Consider the following 13,712-nt stretch of genomic DNA (forward strand, 5'->3'; position numbering starts at 1 on the left):
CAAGTGTGTTGTTTAATTTCCAGGTGTTTAAAGGGTTTCTAGGTATTTCAGAGTTATGAATAGCTTAATATTTTTACTTGAACAAAGTAAAATAATATCCCCCAAAACTTAAAAGACCATTTGGTTTGTTTTTCTATTTAGGATAATATAGAAATCTATTTTCTTCAGTATAAAATACTAAGAGAAAAAAATAAACTAAAAGCTTTAAACAAGAAATTAAAATTTTCATAATGTCTTTAACAAACATTCTCCCAGGACTGAAGCAGGAAAATCTTTCATTATTATTTATTTATTTTTATAGAGAGGGGAAGGGAGGAGAAAGAGGGGGAGAGAAACATTGGTGTGCAAGAGAAACACAGATCAGTTGCCTCTCCCACACTCCCAACTGGGGATCTGGCCTGTGACCCAGGTATGTGCCCAGGAACTGAACTGGTGATATTTTGGTTCACAGTCTGGCGCTAAATCCACTGAGCCACACCAGCCAGGGCAGGAAAGCCTTTTAATCTAAGTTACTGTTGAATTTTCACAGTGTAAAGATATAATTAACTATTTTGATTCCTGTTTGATTCCATTTGTGTGTGTATATGTATGTATTAAATCAAGTTTGTCTAATGACAGAGCCAAACAGAGGAGATTATTTTAATTTTCTCTTAAATGTTTTAGGTTCTAGATGCATAAGGTCATTCTTTACTTTTATGGCTGGCCCAGTGTTACTAATAACTGTAGGTTTATGAAACATGGCGCATCCCTCTTTTTACCTCTGTAGCAAAAACAATTTGTAATTCAAACAGCACATATTTGTCTCTAGTAAAGGGATTTGCTCATATTCATAGAGTTAACAAGTAATAAGCTTATGTGAAGCTGAATCCAGAAAATGCATCCTATGATATTAGCCAGTAACATATGAACAGTGTGAAAGATTTATAAGCAAAATTTTACTTTGCAATAACTATTCTTGTGATTATGACCTTATAGTCTGATCTAAAAAGAGAATGAATGAACAGTGGTTCCTTTTAGAAGTGAATGAACTTCTACTGTACAAGCCCACATACCTACAGCACAAATGAAAAAAACAAAATAACTTCTTTGCCACTGTAGTTATAGCAAATCCAGTGAACCTAATGTATCTATTTCGTCTATATCAAAATTTTTTTCTTTGTCCTGATGATCCAGTAAATGTTCACAGTGTTCATATGTGAACAGCCATATCATAACTTTGGTACAATTACTGTGGCTGCAAAAAAATAGTACACATATACACACAACCCCAAATAGGTTTGTCTTAAATGGATGAAGAAAAATAACAACATAATTTATTTCAAAAATACTTCAGAGACATTTTTCTTGAAGAAAGCTGTGGCCACTTCAAATTCCTGCCTCCTTAGAAGGTTCCTAAAATTTCTCAGCAGTACTTCTTCCATCTAATTACCCTTACTGTGTCCCATGATGTCACATGATCATTAACTGCATGAACAGGTCAGTGCTCACATAAAAAACAGTTTTAAAAATCAATCTATTATCAGAAAAAGGTATGTTAAGAATTCTATTTTGTGAATTTATGGAAATCCACACACAAAAAATGTCCTACATGGAACATATTGATTTCCTTTCTCCTAAAACAAACATAATGAGCCAAAATATTTGAGTGAAAACATTAATAACACAAAAGTAAGACTCTCGGAGGAAAGAAATCTGACATTTAACAACAGTTTGGAGGAGGCGAGATGTCAACACTTAAATGATGCAGTCCATGACATGAATTTGTAATGTGTCTATGTCGGGCAGAACTTCTCCACATTTGGGGCAAGAATGAATTGGCATATTCTGCTGTTGCTGTTGCCGCCAGTTATTATCCTCAGCTCCTGGGAATAAGCATTAAATGAAATGTTGTTCCATTTCTTCCATGTTACAACTAGTCTTGTTTAATGGATTTTAATAACATGGTTAATTTTAATGTCAGTTAAACATTGTAATTAATACCTAGTGGGAGGTGAATCCATGTCATTTTTGTCTTTTACTGAAGTAATCTACACACAGAGAAAATCTCTAAAAGTAGTACCCACTTTCCAATTATTTTAGGATTTAGGCTCCCTTCCAGGTTCTAGGTACATGAAAATACATAGTTTTAATTCTAGATACAGGATAATACATGTTCGTGTAAAAACTGGAATATTTGAGAGAAGAAAAGAGATAGATGAAGGTGTAAGATGAAGAAGAGAGAATGTGGAGAAAATGATGAACCGAGTATGGAGATGTAGTGTCCTAGATCAGTATGTACCTTCTCAGAAACAGACAAACATTACGTTCATTCAGCAGATGCTTTTCAGTACCCTATGAAAAGGAAGAGAGGGATACGGATATGATGGGAGTGTCAGACAAGAAAAACGACAGTGTGGCACATGAAGGGAGTGCCGTGGCTGTGTCATGCACAAGGTGGTTTAGTGGGAGGACAGAGAAAGGCACCTGGCTTGGACTGCTTTGTGAAGATAGGCCTCCTGGGTGAGACTGATGCCACTTGAGAGGAGGCTTAGGAATGAATAAGGATTATCTGGGCAAAGTAAGTGAGGAGAAAGAATAGAAGAATTGAATCCTGTCATTTCACCTAGTTTTGGAGCTGGATTAAGGTTCAAGTCAAAATCAAAGAATGCTCAAAATAAGCCTTGACTCTACATAGGTCCCACATGTGCACATTGGGGTTAGTACTAGAAATGACTTCTGGCTCCTGGAACATCTCCTTAGTCTGACCTACCTGAACGAATGCAAACCATTTTGGTTTTGTAGAGTCTCCACTCAGGTCTCCAAACTTTCATTCAATCCCCCACCCCAATGTTTGGTTTTCTTTGGAGGAAGACAGTGGAGGTAACCTTTAACATGGTTATTTGCTTCTCAGCATATTATTTGAATTGAATAACGTGTGAGACTATTACAGATAGTTTTTGTTCAGCAAATTTTAGAAGTACCCTAGAACAGAGATATTGATCACAAGGCATGATTTCTAACACAGGGAGCTTTCTAAAGGTCTCATTGTTCTACATCAAGGGTCAGTAAACTTTTTCTGTAAAGGACCAGAGAGTAAATACAGGATTGGGCAAAAGTAGGTTTACGGTTGTTCATATGGAAAAATAATACAATAATTAATAAATGACAATAAACTCTGTGTTTCTCGTATTCACAACTATAAACCTACTTTGCAAAGCCTACTCATAACTACTCAACTCTGCCACTATTGCATGAAAGTAGCCACAGGCGATACATCAACAAAAGGGCATGACTATGTTCCAATAAAACTTCATTTATAAAACCAGGACAGATTTGACCTGTGAGTTGCAGTTTGCCAAACCCTGCGCTAGATGACAACCAGCCAACTGTGAGGGACTGCTGACTTTTCATTTTAAACTCCATTGATCAGCCTTTCCTCTTGTCCTGATCTAGGTTAAAACTCAAGACTTGCAATGATGTGTTCCCTCTACCTCACCTCCTGGCTCTTCTCTGTAAAATAAATGTAGTCAGTTTTCATTATTAACACATTACATTCATTTCTGCCTTTGCCCTTTCATTTTCATACTGTACCTATCTAAATCCTAGCTTCAATGTCAATCCTAGCTTTCAAGTCACATGTTTTCAAAGTCTATCTCAACTACCCTCGGCCTTAATTATCATCCTTTCTTCTTATCCTTAGCAGTATTATATTAAGTGTTATATTATCACATCATCTCTTTTTCTTTTTTAAAGATTTTATTTATTTTTGGACAGAAGGGAAGGGAGGGAGAGAGGGAGAGAAACATCAATGTGTGGCTGCCCTTCATGTGCCCCTCACTGGAGACCCTGCCCACAACCTAAGCATGTGCCCTGACTGGGAATCAAACCAGCAACCCTTTGGTTCACAGGCCAGTACTCAGTCTACTGAGCCACGCCAGCCAGAGCTATCACTTCATCTTTGTTCGTGCACATCATGTCTCTCCAACTACACCATAAACCCCCATGGATCTGACCATGACTTACATACATTTGTTTCCTTGTGCTTACCTGGATGCCCTAGGCTGGATTAGGCACGGAGATGGCTGCTGCTGATGATAAAATATACTGAGAGGGGCTTTTGTTTAAGGCAGTTTTGTTAGGAAACTAAAAAAAACGTCTTAAGACAGTCTCTGGAATATTGTTTTGTATAAGACAAAAAAATTCAGGAATAAATTTGCACTTTGTGATGATTTTTAGATTATAAATCAAAGGGTAACCAATTCTTTTTAATGTAAATAAGCATTTGCCTAGTTATGATGAATGAAAACCTTCCCTTAAGAAGGTACAAGAGATTGCTCTTTTTGACTTAACACAACTGTGTAAGTACTTCTAAATATGAGGTATATTGGTATCCTAGGATATTTAAAATTAGGTTAGAGAAAATGTATAGCAGTGCTCAAGTGGGTAGATGTAACTTTCAGAGAACATAGCTTTAACCAGTGAAGCTAAAAAATGCATGAGGATATTATTTATGTCAGTTCACGGGCTGCTGCCTCTGCATGTGTCCCATGCACACTATGTTTACTCGTACCCTGACTTACTACCTCTGATACTGACTTCGGCCTGTTTTTTTCTGTAAAAGAACTTTGGTGGTGGGGGTGGGGGTAGAGAACAGGAGGAGATGGAAGGTAAAAGGGATATTCAAAGAAATTTCCCCAAGACTTAATAGTTAACTATATATACTAATATTACCTCCTTGCTGTGATAACTTTGTGATATAGTCCCTTTCAATAGTCAGTTGGTATATGGAAGGGACTTAAGACTGGTCCAGCACTAAAAAAATATATATTAAAGAACCAGTTTTATGTGAAATTTAGGATGGCATCCTAAACCCAGAATCGTCTAACTGGCATTGCTATTAACTTTCTTCTTGTCATGTCAGTCTTTGGTACTTTGAGGGGTTTTTTTTTTTAATATCTATTTTTTTCATAATAGAATCAAGGATAATACTTCCTTTTCAGTACTGTTAAGGTAGTGATTCATTACAAATTACAGAACATTACCAGTGTATTAAAACCATGTAATAAGTGTCATGATCAGTTTCACCCAGGAAATTAAAACCCGGATATGGTATGTAATTAAATGACAGTGTACTCCATGAAGTACCGTGTAGTGGTTAAGGTCAGATAGCCTTGGGTTCCATGTCTGGTTCTGCTCCTAATTTGCATTGTGATCCTAAGTAATATAACCTTGTCTTCTGTAAGATAATGATAATATATATCTGACAGAATTTTGTGGGAATTGTGTGAAATAATATGAAGTGATCAGCACAATGGCAGTTTGCACACATAGTAAACTCTCAATAAATGGTAACATTACTTATGTGCATAGCACCAAGTAGTAGGTGAAGATATCAGCTCTGAGGGAGCTTATTTAAAAGAGACTTAAATGTATATTTCGAATATATAAATAATTATAATAAATAGCAGTCAAGTACTAAAACGAATGAAGTACTTTGGAAATTCAGAAGGGAGAGGTCACATTTTGTTGGTATCATAGAGATGGTACTTGAAATGGGTTCTAAAGATGGGATAAGAGTTGACTGGAAAGAGACTGGAGGAAGACCAGAGACTGGATATGAGTGAAGGAAGGTACCTACGTGAAGGACACCCCATAAACAAGTATATGTAGGTATACAGACTTAGGGCAGGCAAGTTGAAAGAACAAGGAGTGATTCAGTTGGCTAATTGCTGTAGGGAAATAGAGAGAGAGAAGTCCTAAAAGTTTGGCTCTGCCAGACATTAACTGTCAGTGGGAAGTGTCTGGTCTGGATTTAGTAGGTAATGCATGGAGATTGGGGTACTGTGGAAATAAGACTGATGGGTACTACATTTTTGGTAGCTTAATTTGAAATCCATTATATAGGATGTAGTAGAATTTTTTTCTAGCATCTTTGTCAAGGACAGTTATTCTCTGGAATTCTGAAAGCCTAGAATCACATGTGACTCACCTCTTTGAACAAGGTAATCCTGCTGGTCGGGGTCACTGGTTCTGGCCCCATGACGGCTCTGCATTTCCATCAAGGACTGCCTACTGCAATGAAAAGCAACATTCTCTGTGATGTTTTAAGACCCTTAAATGTGACAACATTAAACACACATTCTGCAGAATGAGAGAAGAAAAAAAAGAGAGTTGAACTACAATGCCAGTGTGCATAGAAACCAGAACTCAAGACAGACTTCATTGTAAATATTGTAACTAGGACACAATGTAGTAAAAGTAAATAACACTTAAGACTTTTTAAAAAAATCAGTTATGAAGTAACCAAACTGTCAACTGATAGGGGAATAGATTAGAAAAAAATTAACATATTTCTAAAGAGATACCCTGCACATATATACATCCAGTTCAAAAATCACAATGTTATATAAAGCAAGTTGCAAAACAATATTTGTAGTGACCATTTTGTAGCTTAAGCACGGAGAAATTAATACTATCTTATTTTAAGGTATTATATAAAAATATAAAACACATGGGGATGCTACCCAAATTCTAGGCAGTATGGAGAAGGGAAGAGAGGAATATAATGAAGGATGGGGAACAAAAGACTTCAACTTCGTCTACAGCTCCTTTTTTTAAAAAAGATTTTTATTTCTTTATTTATTTTTAGAGAGAGGGAGAGAAACATTGATCATGCATGAGAGATACATCAGTCAATTGCCTCTCACTTGCCCCCAACTGGGGACCTGGCCTGCAACTCAGTCATGTGCCCTGACTGGAAAATGAACCAGCGACCTTTCAGTTCACAGGCCAGTGCTCAATCCATCAAGCCACACAGTCAGGGCTCCCTTTTTCGTTTAATACAAATTACTTGAAGCAAATATCAATAGAAGAAATGTTAGTAGCTGTCATTTCTGAATGAGGTACATATTTGTATATATTTTAATCTGTGTTTTTGTATTTCTGTATCTTTCAAATGTTTTTCAAAATGAAAATTCAGAGGACAGAAGTAATTTTAGCAGTATTTTCTTTTAAGATATACAATATTATAGAATTATTTAAAAAGTTAGGACTGTGCCCTGGCTGATATGGCTTAGTGGATTCAGTGCTGGCCTGTGAACCAAAAGGTTACCAGTTCAATTCCCAGTCAGGGCACATGCCTGGGTTGTAGGCCAGGTCCCCAGTTGGGGGTGTGCGAGAGGCAACCCAATTGATATATCTCTCAAACATCAATGATTCTCTCCTCTCTTTCTCCCTCCCTTCCTCTCTGTAAAAATAAATAAATAAAATCTTTTTAAAAATGTTAGGACTGTTTCACTGATGACAATAGCAAGATACGACTTTGAAACTCAATTTCACGTTTTTACAGATAATCTACAGGCAAAGAATTTGATCGGTTTCTACAAAACACTGCCATGCCTCATGAGTCACACTAAACATATGAACCCACTCAAGAGATGTGTACCCAGTGATTCTGATAGCTCAAATTAGGAACCATCTTTGACAGGTCCTAGGATGAAATGTGTTCTAAGTCTTCCCCTCATCTTACCTGTCTCCATCTTCAAAAACATTATTGTCTTTCAGCAAAATTGCCAGCTGCAATGCGAGCTGCTCCTTTTCTTCATGTATCTTCTCTCTTGCTGCTCTTTCAGCATGAAAGTCCGAACAGTAAACCTCCATCTGTTAGAGGAAGAAAGAGACAGCAGTTACTACCCACATGACGGGGATTCTCTGCTGCTCACCTGCTGAGGTGAAGAGGCAGTGCTGCGGCCTAAATGACAAGTACATGTTCCTGCTGGAAACCAGTACAGTGTCCATGATGTTCCAACTACTTTCAAGTAGAAAACACAAATTGTGTATGTGTGTGCTTTAAACAATTAGAACCCGACAATTAAACTGATACAAGTGGTTTAAATACTGTGTGGCTCAATTCAGTAAAATTCTCTGGTCTCTTTTAAAAAAATAATATTCAGGATTAGCTTAATATAGTAAATGGTTTATTTAGTCTTTCAGGTATATATGTGAAGGCTGGCTTTAAGTTAAATTTAAAATAATAACGGACAGATGCTATTAAATTCTAAACATGTGCGAAGCCCTATATTGACTATCTTATTTCACCTTGTCAAAAATCCTGGGAATGTAGAATTGCTGTGCTCATTTCACATTACAAATATAATAACTCTTAATCTTGGGGAAATTAGTTAAGAAGTCACACCAACATTTGAACCCAGACTGAAACACATACATCATGGACTCTCCCTTATACCACATCACTTCCCACAGCGGTAGCCAGCCTCCAAGATGGCGCCAGTGATCCTCACCTCTTGTATTCAAAACCTCATGTGTTCGCCTCCCACAATGAGTAGGGCCAATCTCTGTAACCACTAGGATACTGTAGGAATGATGGTGTGTGGCTTCTGAGACTCAGGCGTAATAGACACTGTGGCTTCTGCCTTGTTTTCTCCTGGATCACTTGCTCTAGAGGGAGCTTGCTGCCATGTCGTGCAGCAGCCATATGGAGAGGCCCATATGGTGAAGAACTGAGGCCTCCTACCCACAGCCATATGAGTGAACCATGGAAACGGATCTTTCTTCTTGAGTGTAGCCTTATAAGAAACCCTGAGCCAGAATCACCCTGCTGAGCTGCTCCTGGACTGCCGGCCCATAGAAAGTGTGTGAGATAACAAGTGCTTGTTGTTTTAGCTGTTAAGTATGGAGAGTAATTTGTTACCTAGAAACAGATAAATATTATGCCATTACAGCAATTTCTTCAGTTATAAAATTACAAAGTAAATATAAACTTGTGCATTGAGCATTATTTTAACACCAGTTTTTAACTTGCTATATTTAAAATTATGTTTTTTCTTTTCACATTTAGGGGTTCTAGGATATAAATTCTAATCCATTACTTTTAAAGTAAAATTAACAAAATTTTAAATATTCTATCAGAATTATAGTTACAAGAAGAAAACCTATACTAAAGAGATCTTTGTAAGGGAGCTTTTGCCATTTGCAAGCATTCCAAAATTTTATGGTATCATTGATGGATCATGGGCGTTTTTGAGTCAGATCTAAACTCAGGTCAGAGCCTTGAATCTAGGTTTTGAGCCAGGAAGAACTGGATCTTTGTTTTGTCCCTTCCTGTATCCCCAACAGTGAGAACAGTGCCTGACGTATTATAGGGGCTCAAAAAGACTCACTGAATGAACAAGAATATTTATCAAAACAAAACAAATGTCTGTGTACAGAATGTGACAGAAGTACATGACGACAGTATCATGAGGTGCCCAAACAAGGGAAGTGCTATGAAGAGCTCAGGTTGAGATTCTGTTCCTGTAGCAATAAAAACCCTAAGTCTATTCAACCACTTCCATATTTCACTGGGTCAGCCACTCTGGGCAGCAGGTAATGAGTATATAGGGAATAATAAACTGTTCATATTGTCACACTAAAAATAATGTTTATCAGGTTGGGAAACATTTTAAAGAATGATGCAAGCATGTGGGGAAATAGGATTGCTCATCTACTTCTGGTGAGGGAATAATTTTGATTGTGCATTTTTGGAAGATAACTTGGTAATACTTCTTTTAAAAACAGCCATACCCAATGGACCCAGCCATTCCATTTGTATATTTGACTACAGATTCCACAAGTGCACAAAGAGTGCATAAGAATGTTCAGTTCAGTATTGTTGATAATAGCAAAAATATTGGTACAATCTACATGTCCATCAATAGAAGACTGGTTAAATCTATCATGGTAATACACACTTTGTAACACTACTCTGCCATAAAAAAAAATAACATGACTGAGTAGTAACAAGGAGGTATGTTCAAGATATATCATGAGTAAAAATGTAGTAAAAAAAGTATAGTGTGATCCCATTTTAATTAAGCAAACGAACAAGCAAAATAAAAAAAGAACAAGAAACTTATACATTTACCAAAATGAAATTGGGGGAAGTTGGATTTCCACTCTCTACTTTATACACTTCTCTATAGTCTAAAAATTCTATTTTATAATGAGTAGTAGTATTTATGTAATTAAAAAATAAAATTATTTTAGTTACCTAATCATCCTAAAACCACCTCTGAGATTCCAGTTATTTAGGAAGAAAGAAAGGTTCCCCCCTTTTTTGGGATTTTTAAATCTCAGGCAGGATGTATTCTTACTCATAAACTCTTCTTCAAGTCCTCCACCCACCAGTAACCACAGTAGGCCAAAACAGTCACAACAAGCCAACTGTATACAATTTTTTCCAGAGAACAGTAAAAGAAGAAATGTATCTTGATTTTATGAAGCCAACATAACCCTGATGTCTAAACTTGACAAGTATATTAGCAAAAGAAAAACTCTAGGCCAATCTTACTTAAAAATATAGGTTAAAAAATCCTAAGTAAAATAGGAACAAACCAAATTTGGGAATATATACAGAGGGTAATTTAAAAAATGCAGTTTGTTTAATATTTAAGAAATCAATGTAACTTACCACACTAGATTAAAGGAGGTTTTCCTCCTTTAATATAGGTTATACCTATATAATTAGGTATATAATTACCTAATTATATCATTATATAAAGAAAAGAATTTTTCTTAAATAAAATTCAACATTCACTCTAAAACTTTTTGGCAAACAAGGATAGAAGGAAATTTTGTATGTCTGGTAAATGATATCTACAAAAAGCCTATAGCAAACATCACACACTTAATAGTGAAATGTTGAACACACAGCCTCTGAGACTGGGAGCAAAGCGAGACTGTCTGCCATCCCCACAATTATATAACATTATACTGGGGTCCCAGCCAGTGCAATAAGGCAAGAAAAAGAAAAAAGCAAAAAGATTGGAAAGGGGGGAAAAACAATCTGCCATTATTCAAATGATATAATTAATGTACAAAGTCCAAAAAAATTCAGATAAAAATTAGAATTAAAATGTGAGTTGAGCAAGTTCACCGCATACAAAGTCAATATATGAAAATCAATTGTACTGAATTATTTCTATATAACAGCAATCCTTAGAAAATGAAGTTTTTAAGACATGCTATCTATAATAGTACCATTAAAATGTAAAATATCTAGGAATAATCTAATAAAAGAACAAAATCTCTACTAAAAGATTAAAAATGTTACTGAGTTTAATTAAAGAAGATAAGCCATATTCATGGCCTGGAAGACTCAGTGTTGTAAAGATGTCAGTTATCTCCAAATTGATCTATATTTAATATAATTCCAATCAAAATCCCAGTAAGCTTTTCTGTATGTGGAAAATCTCAAGTGGTTTTTAAAATTTTTATGAAAATGAAAAAGGGAAGGAAAACCTAAAGTCCTCTCGACGAATGCCAATGAGGCAGGAAGACTTATTCTACCAGAATTCAACACTTTTGATGCTTTATAATAAGTCAAGACAGTACGGTACCAGAGCAAAGACATATAAATGGCCCTGTGGAATATTATAGAGTTCAGAAATAGACCCATGGGTACACGGACACAATATATGACAAAGAGGGCAGCAGAGTACTTACAAAAAGATGCCCTTTTTAATGAATAGTGCCAAGTCACCAGAATATTCATATAGGTAAAAACACTAATCTTTACCCTTATCTCCACATGGAAAAGCTAATTCTATGTGGCTTCTGGATCTTAATGTAAAAGGCAGAACAATAAAACTTTTAGAAGATAATATAGAGAAATAATCTTTTTTTTTTTTTAAAAGATTTTATTTATTTATTTATTTTTAGAGAGGGAAGGGAGGGAGGAAGAGAGAGAGAGAGAGAGAGAGAGAGAGAGAGAGAGAAACATCAATGTGAGGTTGCTGGGGGTTATGGCCTGCAACCCAGGAATGTACCCTGGCTGGGAATCGAACCTGGGACACTTTGATTCCCAGCCCACGCTCAATCCACTGAGCTATGCCAGCCAGGGCGAGGAATAATCTTTATGGCCTTGAGGTAGTAAGTTTTTTTAAACAGGCCACAAAAGTATTAATCATAAATGAAAAAAACTGATAAATTGAACTATAGTAACAAATTTGTTCATCAAAAGACACCATTATAAGAGTGAAAAAGCAAATCACAGAGTGAAAAAACTTGCAATGAATATAAAAATTAAGGAAAAACCAACAAACCAGGAGAAAAATGGACAAGGACCTGATCGGGCACGTCACAAAAGGGGATACCTGGATGGCCAGTAAACGTTTGAAAATGTACTCAATCTTATTAGCCATCAAGGAAATGAAAATTAAGTGAGACATCACTGTATACCCACTAGAATGCTTAAATGTAAAACTGATAATACCAGTATGAATACTGATAATACACTGGGAATGCTCTGTTGATGGGAGCAAAAACTGGTACAACCAACTGTGGAAAACTGTTTGACATTATCTATTAAAACTCAGTAGATGCATACTTTATGAACCCACAATTCCACTCCTAGGTGTATACCCAACAGAAATGAATGCACAGGTGAACAAAGAGACATGCACACAAGTGTCACAGTAACATTAATCATAATGCTGCAAGCTGGAAGTAATCCAACTCTCAGATGTAGAATGGTAACTTCATTGAGCTATAATGCATTTAAAGGATTGGTGCACTTTCCACGTGATATCCTTCAATCAAAAACTTTAAAAAACAGCCCTGGCTGGCATTGCTCAGTGGATTGAGGGTGGCCTGCAAACCAAAGCATCACAGGTTCGATTCCCAGTCAGGGCACATGCCTGGGTTGCAGGCCACGGCCCCCAGCAACCACACATTGATGTTTCTCTCTCCCTCTCCCTCTCTTTCTCCCTCCCTTCCCTCTCTAAAAACTAAATAAATAAAATCTTTTTTAAAAAGTTCATCACAATAAAACTTTATAAAAAATTTAAAAAAACATATTGATGGAAATAATATGAAATCAAAAAACATTTTAAACACCATCGCTTTCCCACTTGAGAATATAAATAGGGCTGGCTTCACTCAGCTCAGGTTTCAAAAAGTACCTGCGCCCTAAGAACTGTCATGGTTTCCAGGTCCTCCTCCTGCTTGGCAATGGTCTGCTTCATCTCATCCATCTGAAGCTGCTTGGAAGCCAGCGCCTTCTCTGCCAGTTCCAGTTTTTCATTTAGTTCCTGCAGCACCACCTTATCCACTTTTTCTGACTGAAAGAGACAAGTTTATTCTAGAAATGGTTTTCAAATAATTCAATCTATTTTAATATAATATTAGATTTTTTTTAATGATTGGCTCTGAGCTGTTTTGTTAATTAGCAGTGATACTTGGAAAGCTGTATTTATTTAATTTATGGCTTGTAAATAATAACTTTCTAATTTAAACATAATTTAAAAAAAGAACACTAAGATAAGGAAAATTATAACTAACCCCGATCTCAGTGAGGTTGTAACTTGCTAATATTGCTACTTTTTCATTTATGTTACTCTTACTTTGTGAAGTCAGTAGAAAAGAAGAAAAATGTTTAAATTAAAAATAATCTATTAAAAAGAAATAAAAAACAAAAAGTGTATTTATAAGGGTATAAACTCAAAGACCCCTTCTAATTCAAAGCTTCCATCACCTTTATTTACTCCAGCTGTATTAGGTAAAATTCACAAATATAATTGTAAGATATGTGTGACGATTTGATACATGTATACATTGTGAAAGGATTCCTCCCATCAGGTTAATTAACACATTTATTATTATCTCACATATCTATCCATGGTGTTAAAAATTATCATACCATGCTGGGCATTAATCCTAATTTAAGTTGCAGCCAG

At 36.0% G+C, this 13,712-nt stretch overlaps 1 protein-coding gene across 1 annotated transcript in view; it reads right to left on the reverse strand.

Moving 5' to 3' along the window:
- Nucleotides 1-457: 457 nt before the first annotated feature.
- Nucleotides 458-13,712, reverse strand: part of OPTN (optineurin) — a 35,063-nt gene continuing 21,808 nt past the window's right edge. The window contains 4 exon segments of the mRNA XM_028506725.2: nucleotides 458-1,862; nucleotides 5,969-6,048; nucleotides 7,508-7,638; nucleotides 12,939-13,097. Of these exon segments, the coding sequence (XP_028362526.2) occupies nucleotides 1,735-1,862; nucleotides 5,969-6,048; nucleotides 7,508-7,638; nucleotides 12,939-13,097 (498 nt within the window). The 3' untranslated portion in view covers nucleotides 458-1,734.

The sequence above is a fragment of the Phyllostomus discolor genome, chromosome 1 (assembly GCF_004126475.2).
Source record: "Phyllostomus discolor isolate MPI-MPIP mPhyDis1 chromosome 1, mPhyDis1.pri.v3, whole genome shotgun sequence".
Lineage (NCBI taxonomy): Eukaryota > Metazoa > Chordata > Mammalia > Chiroptera > Phyllostomidae > Phyllostomus > Phyllostomus discolor.